This window comes from Lethenteron reissneri, chromosome 64, assembly GCF_015708825.2.
Source record: "Lethenteron reissneri isolate LAM-NWPU_2019-01 chromosome 64, ASM1570882v1, whole genome shotgun sequence".
Lineage (NCBI taxonomy): Eukaryota > Metazoa > Chordata > Hyperoartia > Petromyzontiformes > Petromyzontidae > Lethenteron > Lethenteron reissneri.
The window spans coordinates 11,353,040-11,367,503 of record NC_083842.1 but is presented as its reverse complement, the minus strand read 5'-3'; the positions used below and the strand labels follow the sequence as shown (position 1 = coordinate 11,367,503).

Below are 14,464 nucleotides of genomic sequence, written 5' to 3'. Positions count from 1 at the left end.
CCTCGCCCGCCTCCCCGCGAGACCACAGAGCCAAGAGACGGAAATCGATGCATGGAATTATCCCGCAAGAGATGTTTACTATCTCGCCTGGTGTACAGGAGGTCGTGGGTTCAGTGAGGGTTGATCCCGACCCTGACGCCTGCTGCCGTATATTTGGAGTTCGCGTGTCTCTCTATAATCATCATCACGGTGGCTAGATGTTAACTACCTCGCCTGGTATACAGGAGGTCGTGGGTTCAGTGAGGGTTGATCCCGACCCTGACGCCTGCTGCCGTATATTTGGAGTTCGCGTGTCTCTCTATAATCATCATCACGGTGGCTAGATGTTAACTACGTCGCCTGGTGTACAGGAGGTCGTGGGTTCAGTGAGGGTTGATCCCGACCCTGACGCCTGCTGCTGTATATTTGGAGTTCGCGTGTCTCTATCATCATCACGGTGGCTAGGAGATGTTAACTACCTCGCCTGGTGTACAGGAGGTCGCGGGTTCGGCGAGGGTTGATCCCGACCCCTGACGCCTGCTGCATATTTGGAGTTTGCGTGTCTCTCTATAATCATCACGGTGGCTAGGAGATGTTAATTACCTCGCCTGGTGTACAGGAGGTCGTGGGTTCAGTGAGGGTTGAACCCGACCCCTGACGCCTGCTGCATATTTGGAGTTTGCGTGTCTCTCTATAATCATCACGGTGGCTAGGAGATGTTAATTACCTCGCCTGGTGTACAGGAGGTCGTGGGTTCAGTGAGGGTTGAACCCGACCCCTGACGCCTGCTGCATATTTGGAGTTTGCGTGTCTCTCTATAATCATCACGGTGGCTAGGAGATGTTAATTACCTCGCCTGGTGTACAGGAGGTCGTGGGTTCAGTGAGGGTTGAACCCGACCCCTGACGCCTGCTTCTGTATATTTGGAGTTCGCGTGTCTCTATCATCACGGTAGCTAGATGTTAACTATCTCGCCTGGTGTACAGGAGGTCGTGGGTTCAGTGAGGGTTGATCCCGACCCTGACGCCTGCTGTATATTTGGAGTTCGCGTATATCTCTCTCATCATCACGGTGGTTAGGAGATGTTAACTACCTCGCCTGGTGTACAGGAGGTCGAGGGATCAGTGAGGTTCGATCCCGACCCTGACGCCTGCTGTATATTTGGAGTTTGTGTGTCTCTCGCTCTCTCCCCGTGCTCGCGTGGATTTTTGTTCTCCGGCCACAACGCAATCGACGGCCGCTAGAATTCAGGCGGAAGCGGCACATGGCCGCGAAGCGAACGCAATCGATGGGCTCCGAGTAGGCCTCGGCAAGGTAAGGTAAAAGTGTAAAAAAACGAGCCTACCTTTACCCTACCCATTACCCTTACCCCTTGGCATGTCGACACATTTACCTTTACCCTTTAACCCGGTAAAAAGGGTACAATTACCTTACCTTGCCGAGGCCTCGCTCCGAGATCCAACCGACGGCGTCTAATAACGACAAAGCCGGTAGGAACGTAACAACAACAAACAATTTTTTGCGTAAAGTGACGACGGCCTTGCAACGGCGAGGCTGCAGATGCGCTACGGATGCTACTGAAGGCGCTCGAGATTTATTATTTATTATTATTGCATTTGTAGTGTCACAGGACGTGAGAGAGAGGGAGAGGAGGGGGGGGGTGTAGGTGCGCAGCCTTGAACGGCCAGCGACAGGAACTTGCTCGCGTATTTATTGATACGGATTTAATAACACGCTTCCCCCCCCCCGAACCCCACCACCCACCACCACGGGGGCTTTGCATAGTAGTGCGGGTTTTTCATTCCCACGGAAGCAACGTGGCCTGAGCATTTCAGCGTCTCGGCGCGAGACGAGAGACGAGAGGGGGGTCGCCGTTAGGTCGTCGGGAGTGACCGGCGCCGCTTTGGGGAAAAAACAACGAACGGATGAACATCGAGCGAACGAACGAATGGGCGTTGGGCGGACCGGCGCGCGGGCGGGCGGGCACGTTGGCGGACCGGCGCGAATCCTTTGGCGTGCGTTCTTTGACTTCCAACACCTCCAGGAGGAAAATAACGACAAGCGATCATCGGTTTTCCGAGCACGGCGCGCGGATTAATCGACGGACGAAGGAATGATTTGGGTGTTGCGAGACGAGAGAGAGAGATATCTATAGAAGGTAAAACAGTAATCAGTGTACACCAGTGCCCCCCTCCAGTCTATTGCATTTATGAATATCGAGTCGTCGTTCTCTACCCTCCCCCCCCCAATCCTCTTTTGGTGCCGTCTTAAATCAAAAAATAAAAAGCGTGACACAAAAAAAATCAAACACAAACCGAAGAGAAAAAAAACAACTCTCGACGACAAAGACGACAAAACGAAAATCCGAGACGTCGTGACGCTTACCCTGCTAGACGGGGGGGGGGGGGGGGGCGAGGGAATAACCGAAGAAAGTCTGAGAGACCCTCAGCTTCGTGGGGGGGTGGTGAGTAAAGGGGAGAAGGAAGAGCGGAATCAACGAAACCCTCCTGGCTCCCACGGGTAACGCCACAAAAAATTCACACAATGGCCCTTGGCGACCCCCGATTCGGATTGCCTTCATCTAGCAGCGGAATGAGAATGGGCGAAGGCTGACGATGACGACGACGACGATGACGACGATGGCCCTTTCCACCCAGCATCTATTCCGTTTCCGTGACCAACATCCGCGTGGGCCATCGACTCGTCCATTTGTTTTGCGAGGGCCTCGAAAACAAACGGCGCCAAAAACATTTCACGGCGCTTATTCCCACCGGTGGCGGGGTCGATAAAACGAGAACCACATCGTGAGAAACCAACAGCTGTTGATGGCCTGCACCCCCCGCCCGCCCCCCCCTGCCATCGCAACCCCCTGGGCCTTTAACGAAGCTCGCTGTGGAAGACAAACCACCCCCTTGTTTCCCACCACCACTGGCTCACCTGGGCCAGGCACCGCCCCCCCCCCCGCCACCAGCGACGGCACTCGTTGGGTTTTTATTTCCCCCCCTAGCCGGCTATTCGGCGTGCCGAGCCGGAGGTGGTGTGGCGGAGGTACGGGGCCACGCGACGGGGCTGACCGCCTCCCCACCACCCTCTTGCAGAGGAGGTCACCTGCCAAGCCTCTAGGGCAGTGTTTCTTCATTGCAAGGCCCACGGGGCCACGTGGCGGCCCCTGGTGGCCTTTAAGTGCGGCCCACCGACGGTGCGGGTGACCCCGTCCCCCCACCCGACTATAGACAAATGTGAAACGACACCCCCCCACCACACCCCCCCCCCACACACCCCCCCCCCCCCCCCCATCATCTTCGGGCTGTCAAACCACCGGCGGTTTGAAATGTGTGCCGGAGGCCTCGCACCGATGATGTCTTATCGGCGAAAGTGTGCCCCACTCTGAAAGTAGGTGAAGAACACCGCTAACGGGGTAGCTTTGTGTGGTGGAGGAATGTACTGGAATGGTGACTCCCCCCCCACCTCCCCCCCCTCCTCCCCCCCCCACCACCCCCCCCACCTCCGCCCCCCCACCACCCCCCCCACCTCCGCCCCCCCACCTCCCCGCAGTGTCACGAGGTCCACCAAGCTAAGTTCTGCAAATGTGTTCATGAGGTACGGAACGGCGTAAGAAGGGCCCCCCCCTGAGCACCCCGCGTCGAGTGCAGAGCAGGCGCCGTCGATTGTACGACGGCCCGTCGCACACGCGAGTGACGGCCCGCCCCTCCCCAACCCTGAGATGTTGTGCACGGTGCACGGAGGAGGTACGAGGCTGGCGCGGGGGAGATTGAGCCGAGCGTGCCGAGCCACGCGGCAGGCGCGGCCGAGGTGTCGCGAGCGTGCGGGGGGGGGGGCAGTGGGTGGGTGGCTGAGTGAGTAGGAAGGGAAGATTGTGGCTGTGTGAGCCGGGTGGGTCTGTGAGTGAGTAGAGTGGGCGGGTGAGTGCAGTGGGTGGGCGAGTGCAGTGGGTGGGCGAGTGTATGCGTGGGTGGGCAAGTGTATGCGTGGGTGAGTGAGTGGGTGGGTGAGTGGGTGGGCAGGTAAGATTGTGGCTGTGTGAGCCGCCTGGGTCTGAGTGAGTAGAGTGGGCGGGTGTATGCGTGGGTGGGCGGGTGCATGCGTGGGTGAGTGAGTGGGTGGGTTGGCGAGTGGGTGGGCGGGTAAGAGCGTGGCTGTGTGGGTCGCGTTGGTCGGTGAGTGAGTAGGGTGGACGAGTGAGACAGTGAGAGTTGGTGAGAGTGGCCGGACGGGTGGCTGAGTTGACGGGTGGGTGAGTGGGCTGTTGGTTGGGCGGGCGAGCGAGCGAGCGAGTGAGCGAGTGGGTAACTGAAAGATTAATTGAATTGGCGAGGAGGAGGAGGAGGGGTCACGTCATCGAAGGACCCCTGGCTCGGCACGCGGCGTCACGAGCCGCCGAGCGTGAGCTTCAGCTCGTCCAGGATGTTCGACAGCAAAGCGTGGTCGCTGCTCTTGCCGTCCACCGACACCATTGAGCCCTCCTGAGCCACAGGCCAGAGGGGAGGGGGGGTGAGACATGGATCAAAGCGTGCGGCCGTGGTGGAGGGCTCGTGGTCACAGCGGCAGGGGCTGCCTGAAGTGGCTAGGAGATATATTCTTGGTGACGTAGGTAAAACATTAAAATTAATAAAAGCAAAATATAAAAAAAAATCACGACGTTTCGGAGGCAACACAAGCTTCCGTCTTCAGGTGGAACCGTCACAGCCACGACAGCTGTATCAAGTAAATGAGAGATTACAATAAAAAGTGTGCCGTACTTGGCCCTTCCCCCTCTCCAACCATTATATATACGGAGTGGTAGCTCCTGCAATCTCTCATTTACTTGATACAGCTGTCGTGGCTGTGACGGTTCCACCTGAAGACGGAAGCTTGTGGTGTTGCCTCCGAAACGTCGTGATTTTTATTTTATTTTACTTTTATTAATTTTAATGTTTTACCTACGTGACTTTACCGAAAAAACCTAAGAATATGAATCCTTGCAGTCACGAAAGCTTCAAATCTGGAATATTCTTGGTTCTTTCGGTAAAGTCACGTAGAAGGGAAATAATACAATATAAAACAATAAAAATTCTCACGGCGTTTCGACTGCAACACGAGAATTTGTATTGTTTTATATTTTTATCATTTTATTAGCTCCTTTCTACGTGACTTTACCGAAAGAACCAAGAATATGAATCCCTGCAGTCACGAAAGCTTTAAATCGAAATTTGGCTAGGAGATGTTAACGACCTCGCCTGGTATACAGGAGGTCGTGGGTCCGATCCCGACCCTGACTCTTCGAGATTTGGAGTTTGCGTGTTCTCCCCGTTGTCGCGTGGATTTTCTCCAGGTTCTGCGGTTTTTCCTCTCCCCCACATTTAGAATCAACATCACGCGTTGTATAGTATTTGGCAGCGATAAATGTGCACGTGGTAAGCCACTTAATTGTGGGCACTTCTAAAAAAGGGCTACACAGCCCAGTGGGCCTTAGTAAGATAAAACAAATAAAAGTTTATCTGGAGGCCCAAACTGCTGAAATTTACCACCACCCCCCCTCCCCACCGCATCTGCCGTGTGAGAGCAATGTTCATCGCGAAACGGTCAGACCCCACATTTTAACAGTCAGAGTTGGGATTCAGCCAAATTGCATGCATGCATGCATGTTGAGTTTCTTTAGCAGAATATGTAGCCAACTCCAGTGGCTTTGTAACATCGTTAGGAAGAGCGAAGGAAGAGATGGCCAGCCAAAAGCCGCCGCTGCGAGGAGGATGACCCGAGTTTGCGCGATGGTTTATGCTCCTTGACGAGACCAGGCAAGGGCATTGTGGTGCTTCAAATGAAGTGGCGCTAGGCTCGTGAAGATGCAACAAAGCTCCCAATGACACGGGCTACAAAGTGGATTCTGAGGACACGAGCAAGGACTCACCGCGAGCTTGAGCAGCAGACACACGGGGTGATCCTGGATGGAGCGGCTGTAGAGCGACGCGCAATTTCCCAAGCGCTCCACCACTGGTGGGACAAACGTCATCGTCGTCACCGTCTTTGTTATAGCGATCGTCGTCGTCGTCATCATCATCGTTGTCGTCATCATCTTTGTCGTCGTCATCATCATTATCATCGTTGACGTCGTCATCATCATCACCGTCGTTATCATCACCGTCATCGTCGTCATCATCGTCGTCGTCGTCATCACCGTCATCGTCGTCATCGTCATCATCACCGTCATCGTCATCATCACCATCATCGTCATCATCACCATCATCGTCATCATCATCGTCGTCATCATCATCACCATCGTCATCATCACCATCGTCATCATCACCATCGTCATCGTCACCATCGAGCGAGGGAGGGAGCAAGGGAGGCAGCGAGGGGGAGGAGCGAGGGGGGGGGGGAGGAGTGAGGGAGGGAGCAAGGGAGGCAGCGAAGGGGGGGGGGCGAGCGAGGGGGGGAGGAGCGAGGGGGGGAGGAGCGAGGGGGGGGGGGCGAGAGCCACGAACCGGAGAATCGGTGCAGGAGGCAGACGCGGGCGAGCAGCACTGCGAAGGGCTGTGCGACGCTGCCGGCGCGCACCGACGCCGACTTGAGCTCCCCGCCGCCCAGCAGCTCCGCAAACGCCTCGCTGCACCGCCACGGGGCACACGGCACGGACCGCCAAACGTAACGTGGTGACGACCTCCGTCGGGACGGGGTCTCCGGGCAGTAAGACTGCCAAATCCAGGACTAATACGGTATTTAGACAAGACTGGAGGATGGGTCCCGGTCCCCCGATAAGATCTCTTTGGGTCTCTAGCGGGGGTAAACGAGAGCCGTTGATTTAAATAAATTGTTTGGCTTCTGTACCCCCCCCTCCTTGCTGAATTTTGTTTCGACCGAGTAACCCCCTTGCCTGACCCAACATGGTCCTGCGCAAGCAAATGTGTGAATAATGAAGATCAATATTTGAAACCGATTGTCCACTTTGTGAGGGAAAGCCTAACTAGAAACTGCAAGCGAATAAAAAAAAAAATGACAATTCAACGGACGCTCTGCTCTGCACGCGTGACGTAATACAGGCAAGGAACAACAGGTTCCACACTGCCCACCAGGGATTATTTGTCTGTCTGTCGTGCATAGCCACGCCCTCGATTTGTATTTCATAGAGCGCTTCGGGGCGGGCTCAGCACCACGTGACGCGCCGCCCCACGCAGCTTGCGCCGCGTGACACGGATCGCACGAATGCGCCGTCCAACCAAGTTCCTACCTGCCCACTCCGAAGAAGGAACGTGTTTTGTTTGCGCTCGTTGGCTGCTCTTGAAAACCCACATTGTGAACCGGCAACGAGTTTTGGCATCGCTCTAAGTTTCCATATGGAACTAAATGTTATCGTAGTTATTTTACATTGCCAGATCCGTATGCGACTATTCACCGAATGACTCTCAGTGTACGACGTCACTTCACACGCAAGTCACCTCGCGTACCTCCTGGGATACTGCCCCCAGGGGTCCGCATGCCCCTGGTTGAGAGGCACTGCTCTAGGCGATAGAAAGATAAACACGGTTGTTGCCGGAGTCTTTCGACAAGGCTGATAGACCAATCTCTACCGGAGTCTCTGGGCTAACAGAGACACAGGCAGACTGACTGGTCGCTGGCAACAGAGAGACAGGCAGACTGACTGGTCGCTAGGCAAAAGAGAGACGGGCAGACTGAGTGGTCGCTAGGCAACAGAGAGACAGGCAGACTGAGTGGTCGCTAGGCAACAGAGACACAGGCAGACTGAGTGGTCTCTAGGCAACAGAGAGACAGGCAGACTGACTGGTCGCTAGGCAACAGAGACACAGGCAGACTGAGTGGTCTCTAGGCAACAGAGAGACAGGCAGACTGACTGGTCGCTAGGCAACAGAGACACAGGCAGGCTGACTGGTCGCTAGGCAACAGAGAGACAGACAGACTGACTGGTCGCTAGGCAACAGAGAGACAGGCAGACTGACTGGTCGCTAGGCAACAGAGACACAGGCAGGCTGACTGGTCGCTAGGCAACAGAGAGACAGGCAGACTGACTGGTCGCTAGGCAACAGAGAGACAGGCAGACTGACTGGTCGCTAGGCAACAGAGAGACAGGCAGACTGACTGGTCGCTAGGCAACAGAGAGACAGACAGACTGACTGGTCGCTAGGCAACAGAGAGACAGGCAGACTGACTGGTCGCTAGGCAACAGAGACACAGGCAGGCTGACTGGTCGCTAGGCAACAGAGAGACAGGCAGACTGACTGGTCGCTAGGCAACAGAGAGACAGACAGACTGACTGGTCGCTAGGCAACAGAGAGACAGGCAGACTGACTGGTCGCTAGGCAACAGAGAGACAGGCAGACTGACTGGTCGCTAGGCAACAGAGAGACAGGCAGACTGACTGGTCGCTAGACAACAGAGAGACGGGCAGACTGAGTGGTCACTCGGCAACAGAGAGACGGGCAGACTGACTGGTCTCTAGGCAACAGAGACACAGGCAGACTGACTGGTCGCTAGGCAACAGAGACACAGGCAAACTGACTGGTCGCTAGGCAACAGAGAGACAGGCAGACTGAGTGGTCGCTAGGTAACAGAGAGAGGCAGGCAGACTGACTGGTCGCTAGGCAACAGAGAGACAGGCAGACTGAGTGGTCGCTAGGTAACAGAGACACAGGCAGACTGACTGGTCGCTAGGCAACAGAGAGACAGGCAGATTGAGTGGTCGCTAGGTAACAGAGAGAGGCAGGCAGACTGACCGGTCGCTAGGCAACAGAGAGACAGGCAGACTGAGTGGTCTCTGCTGTAGTCTCCAGGCTAACAGAGACACAGGCAGACTGACTGGTCGCTAGTCAACAGAGAGACAGGCAGGACGGTCTCCGTTGTACTCTCGGCAGTAGCCAGCGTCACTGCTACCGATGAGACACAGGCAGACTGACTGGTCGCTAGGCAACAGAGAGACAGGCAGACTGACTGGTCGCTAGGCAACAGAGAGACAGGCAGACTGAGTGGTCGCTAGGCTAACAGAGACACAGGCAGACTGACTGGTCGCTAGGTAACAGAGAGACAGGCAGACTGAGTGGTCTCTGCTGTAGTCTCCAGGCTAACAGAGACACAGGCAGACTGACTGGTCGCTAAGCAACAGAGAGACAGGCAGGACGGTCTCCGTTGTACTCTCGGCAGTAGCCAGCGTCACTGCTATCGATGAGACACAGGCAGACTGACTGGTCGCTAGGTAACAGAGAGACAGGCAGACTGAGTGGTCTCTGCTGTAGTCTCCAGGCTAACAGAGACACAGGCAGACTGACTGGTCGCTAAGCAACAGAGAGACAGGCAGGACGGTCTCCGTTGTACTCTCGGCAGTAGCCAGCGTCACTGCTACCGATGAGACACAGGCAGACTGACTGGTCGCTAGGCAACAGAGAGACAGGCAGACTGACTGGTCGCTAGGCAACAGAGAGACAGGCAGGCCGGTCCCCGTTGTACTCTAAGCAGTAGCCAGCGTCACTGCTACCGATGAGACACAGGCAGACTGACTGGTCGCTAGTCAACAGAGAGACAGGCAGGACGGTCTCCGTTGTACTCTCGGCGGTAGCCAGCGTCACTGCTACCGATGTGCCGGGCGCCTCACCTGTGGCAGGAGGTGGTGAGAAGGTAGGACGAGCAGGTGAACTGTAGCGTAAAGTCCAGTTTCTCGTGCGAGGAGCCATCATCCGTCTGCATGTGCGGTGGTGGTGGTGGTATTGAAACGCACGCACACCAGCTCCGGTTAACTGCCATTACTCACCTGTGCGGGGCGGTTGTGATATCCCTAGCCGGGGAAGGGGGCTGGAGGATGTGTGTGAGCACACAGAAACCCCGCCCCACCTCGGTGGGGAATTGTATAAAAGGCGAGACCCTGAGAGAGAGTTCATCTTTTTGGTTCTTTCGGTAAAGTCACGTAGAAGGGATAAAAATAAAATTATAAAATACAATTCTCACGACGTTTCGGCCACAACGCAAGCAGCCGGCCTCGGGTGAAGAAACAGGGCTGTCGGAAAGACAGCGTCCGAATGAACACCGCCAAGCTTGGCAGCGTATATTTAAGCTGGGTTAGGGGAGGAAGGGCGCCTTGACAAAGGAATTTGCATATCAACAGAGAAATTCAGCATATCTATGGAAAATCCAGATATGGGATTAGTCGCTACTTGTGGAATGCGTAGGAGGTGGGGGGTGGGGATCTCAAAGTCATATTATGCCCGTGCATTATGTAGGATTAGCAGAGTTCAGTTTGGACAAGCCCAAGACGAAGAACCAGCTGAAGGCCCAAGTCCATCTAGCTAGACCCTGGGACTCCTCTGACCCGCTGTCCTTCTAAGGGCCGGGCAGAGCAAGCCAGTGGTGCGACCCAGAGCCTCGGAGCCGATGTCCTTGTAAGAGCCGGCTTCGTGTGGCTGTCGGTCGAGACCTGTGCCTTGGCTGGGCCAGGTCAGGTAAGTCCCTTGAGAGCAGGCGAGTCGAAGCGGGAATATCTCCCTTGAGAGTAGCGAGTGAAGAGGCCGTTATACCGCTTTGAGTGTGAAGCGGTAATAAATACGTGTGTCGCCTCTAGTCAACCGCCTCTGTCGTCACGGTGCCCACTACACATGCACGCGCGCACAAAAAAATCCAAAGACAAAGACCGCCCCCTCCCCCCGTATAGCCTTCAACATACTATTGGGGCAAGTGCTGTTCACAAGTAGCACCTATGAAGGCCGGCACTGCATACGAGGGAGGGTGGACGGCTGAGCGCCAAGCCCGGCCGCCTTTGTCTCCCTGGTGGCGACGTTTAGACAGCGCACCAGATATGCATTTTGAAGCTGGGTCGACCTAGGGGAGAGGCCCAGGACCGGCGTACCCGGGTCGCCGGTTTCGTAGCGTGGCCCGTTTGCGTGTGTGCGTGTGCGTGTGTGCGGGCGCGGCACGGGCTAGAGAAGAGATGGAGTGATGTGGTACAGGAGGACGTGGAGCTGAGTGGACTTGCCGATGACTGGTACCAGCAGTGTCAAGATCGGCCTCTGTGGAGGAGGCTCGTGAAGGACGCTACTGGGCAGTTGGAGGCAGTCGCCCTCCAACAACAACGGAGGGCGGAGGAGCGACGCTCACAACAATGAGCGGAGCGCTGGGTGGCTAAAGCACAGCAAGTTGGTACAGTAGGGGGCACAGGTGGTGCATCAGCCAGTCATCTCGGTCATCTCGGTCAGTTGACCCGTGGCACCTGGGTCTGCCCCGTGACCTCCTGCCAGCGGGCGTTCGACACTTCACGTGGCCTCAAGGTGCACATGGCCTGGCACAAGCGTCGTGGTGACGTCACCGCCACTTAGTGGCGAATGGCGGTTGTTGTTGTTGTGTGCGTGTGTGCACGTGTGCGTGTGTGCGTGCGCAATCGTACGTGCGAGGGGCCTCACCTTGACCATGAACGCGAGGGAGCCCTTGAGCTTCTGCGGCATCACGATGGACTGGACGTTGAATGCGACGTGCATCTCGTTCGAGACGCCTACGGGAGCGCAGAGAAACATTGCGAGGCGTGAACGGTCCCCCCCGTCTCACGCGTACTCACCCGTGCGAAAGGGTTCGTGTGAGAGAGCGTGTGAGCGTGTGTGCGAGTTTGTGAGTTTGTGAGTGTGTCTGTGCAGCGGTTAGCAGCTGCGCCACGAACCAGGTGACGTGGGTTCGATTCCCGCTCCAGGCCAACACGGCGATCACAGGCGCTGCTCGCTAACAGCACTTGCCCCTAACAACAGCCTGTTCAGGCTACACGGGGGATGTTTTGTCTTTGTAATTGTGCGAGGGTTTGCGTGAGTGTGTATGATTGGACAAGGGTTTGTGTGATTGTGTGAGGGTTTGTGTGTGTGTGTGTGTGATTGTATAAGGGTTTGTGTGATTGTGTGAGGGTTTGTGTGTGTGTGTGTGTGATTGTATAAGGGTTTGTGTGATTGTGTGAGAGCGTGTGATTGTGTGAGGGTTTGTGTGTGTATGATTGGACACGGGTTTGTGCGATTGTGTGAGAGCGTGTGATTGTGTGAGGGTGTGTGTGTGATTGGACAAGGGTTTGTGTGATTGCGTGAAAGCGTGTGATTGTGTGAGGGTTTGTGTGTGTGTGTATGATCGGACAAGGGTTTGTGCGATTGCGTGAGAGCGTGTGATTGTGTAACGGTTTGTGTGTGTGTGTGCGTGCGTGCATGAGAGGGTGCGTGGCCGTGCGTGAGGGAGCGTGCGAGCGAGTGTCAGTCCACGTGGGCCGCTGGAGCGGGACAAAGGAGGTTCCACACCGGGACTTCGACATCCACCTCCACATTAGCTTGGCTACGTACGGTGCGAAAGAAGTTTGACGCACACACACACGTGGTGGAGAGGCGAGCGGCGGAGGCATGCATGGGCGAGCGACAACAACGACAAACGACGCCGCATAGTTACCACTACGCTGCTCAAAGTAGTCCCTCCCACGCCTCCGATTAGCGCGGTTGGCTACGTACGGAGTGAACGAAGTTCAACGTACGTGCACACTCCCCACGGACGAACACTGCCCATAGACTCAACACGTACATTTAGGCTTCGGCCCGCTGTACGCGTGCTCGTTCAACGCCCGAAGGAGAGACGGGCGGCTGGAGGGGCACGGAGGGCTAAGGTGGAGGGGGCTGGGGGGTTGAGGGGCTGTGGGGGGGGGGGTGTTGGGGGGGGGTGTTGGGGGGGGGTGTTGCAGCGGCGCTCACCGGCGGGCAGCTGGAAGGGGACCGCGATCCCATCGTGCGCCGCGGCGCCGGGCGGCCTCAGCAGCCTCATGTTGAGCGAGTCGAGGACGTTGAGCTCCATGGACTTGAGCTGAGCCTCGCCCTTGTTGGCCACAATCAGCGACACGACCACCTTGCTGCCACCGCTGCCCGCGTCGCCCTGGACGTCGTACGTCTACGCGCGAGCGGTGAGCGGTGGGGGGGACGCGAGGATGAGTGGCAGAGGTCGCAACCGGGTACCAGATACCCGTACACTACCCGATACCCGGCTACCCGCACCCGGCCGGGTACGGGCTACCCGTTTGCGACCCTGGTGCGGCTGGGTACGGGTAGGCCGTGAGTCACTGGTGAGTAACTGTTTGTCACTCATTTCCCAACGTCTTGTCTCTTCTCACAATTCAAGTTCCTAGAATCAACCCACCCGCGCCTGCAACATGGCTTCATCCCAGAGGTCGCAATCGGGTACCCGTACCCTACCCGATACCCGGCTGGGTACGGGTAGCCGGGTACGGGTAAGGAATCAAAACCCGTTTGCGACCTCTGATGAGTGGCGACGTGCAGAGACGAGACAAAGATCTCCCGCCCCCTACCCTTTTTACTTTCAATAGGAGCCCGGTACAAAGCGCAAACCGCGACGTGGGATGGGGTGGGGGTGGGGTACAGAAACTCCACAGACCTCGTTCACGGACACTATGGCACCAGGGTTTAAAGAAGCAGCTACTAATTTAAGGCCGGGACCGGTTCAGGTAATCGTCACTGGCAATTGGTGGCCGTGAGCGGGAATGGAACTCGGGTAGCCGAGTTTGCAGGGCAGCGCGCTAACCGCTGCACACCGCCGCTCCCCACACGCACCAAGGCAAACACAAAAGCCGCGCACATCGATTCCTGCACCCGTGATGAGGACTCGGGCTGACAGACCGACAGTTTGACCTGTCCGCATGGTGTGAACCACAATATACCAATTTTTATTTTAGCAGGTAAAAAATTTTCAGAAGCGACCTAGTCACAATTGATAGCTCAAAGAAGTGGTTTAACACGCGTCATTTTGTAGCAGTCAAATAAACACTCTAGACTCGGAGAAAAATTCACGCGACCACAGGGACAGAAGCACGCACACTCCGAATATACAGCGGCAGCAGGCATCGTCAGGGTCGGGATCGAACCCACGACCTCCTGTATACCAGGCGAGGTAGTCAACATCTCCTAGCCACCGTGATGATGATGATGAGAGAGAGACACCGCAAACTCCAAATATACAGCGGCAGCAGGCGTCGTCAAGGTCGGGATCGAACCCACGACCTCCTGCACAGCAGGCGAGGTAGTTAACATCTCCTAGCCACCGTGATGATGATGAGAGAGAGAGACACGCATACTCCAAATATACAGCAGCAGGCGTCGTCAAGGCCAGGATCGAACCCACGACCTCCTGTATACCAGGCGAGGTAGTTAACATCTCCTAGCCACCGTGATGATGATGAGAGAGAGACACCGCAAACTCCAAATATACAGCAGCAGGCATCGTCAGGGTCGGGATCGAACCCACGACCTCCTGTATACCAGGCGAGGTAGTTAACATCTCCTAGCCACCATGGCCCCCCCCCCCCCCCCCCCACTTCTACCGGCATCGTTTTTTTGACCATACTTCACCACGCTGGTGAGTGCAGTGCAGGTTGGTGAAGGCGGGGTCTGGAGGAGGGTGGTGGGCCCGGAGATCGGTGCAGACGCAGCGCTCGCCACTGATTTTAGCCGTGGTCGGAAATCAAACTCGG

The 14,464-nt window shown here is 56.2% G+C and overlaps 1 protein-coding gene across 2 annotated transcripts in view; it reads right to left on the bottom strand.

Annotated features, from left to right (window-relative positions):
- Positions 1–3,524: 3,524 nt before the first annotated feature.
- Positions 3,525–14,464, bottom strand: part of LOC133358970 (AP-3 complex subunit delta-1-like) — a 76,629-nt gene continuing 65,689 nt past the window's right edge. For both annotated transcript variants that reach the window (XM_061577351.1, XM_061577352.1), the window contains exons 28-33: positions 12,678–12,870; positions 11,373–11,461; positions 9,578–9,663; positions 6,462–6,583; positions 5,888–5,970; positions 3,525–4,463 (exon numbers count right to left, since the gene is read on the bottom strand). In XM_061577351.1, coding sequence (XP_061433335.1) covers positions 4,368–4,463; positions 5,888–5,970; positions 6,462–6,583; positions 9,578–9,663; positions 11,373–11,461; positions 12,678–12,870 — 669 coding nt within the window. In that variant the 3' untranslated portion in view covers positions 3,525–4,367. The remainder of the gene's footprint in view (positions 4,464–5,887; positions 5,971–6,461; positions 6,584–9,577; positions 9,664–11,372; positions 11,462–12,677; positions 12,871–14,464) is intronic.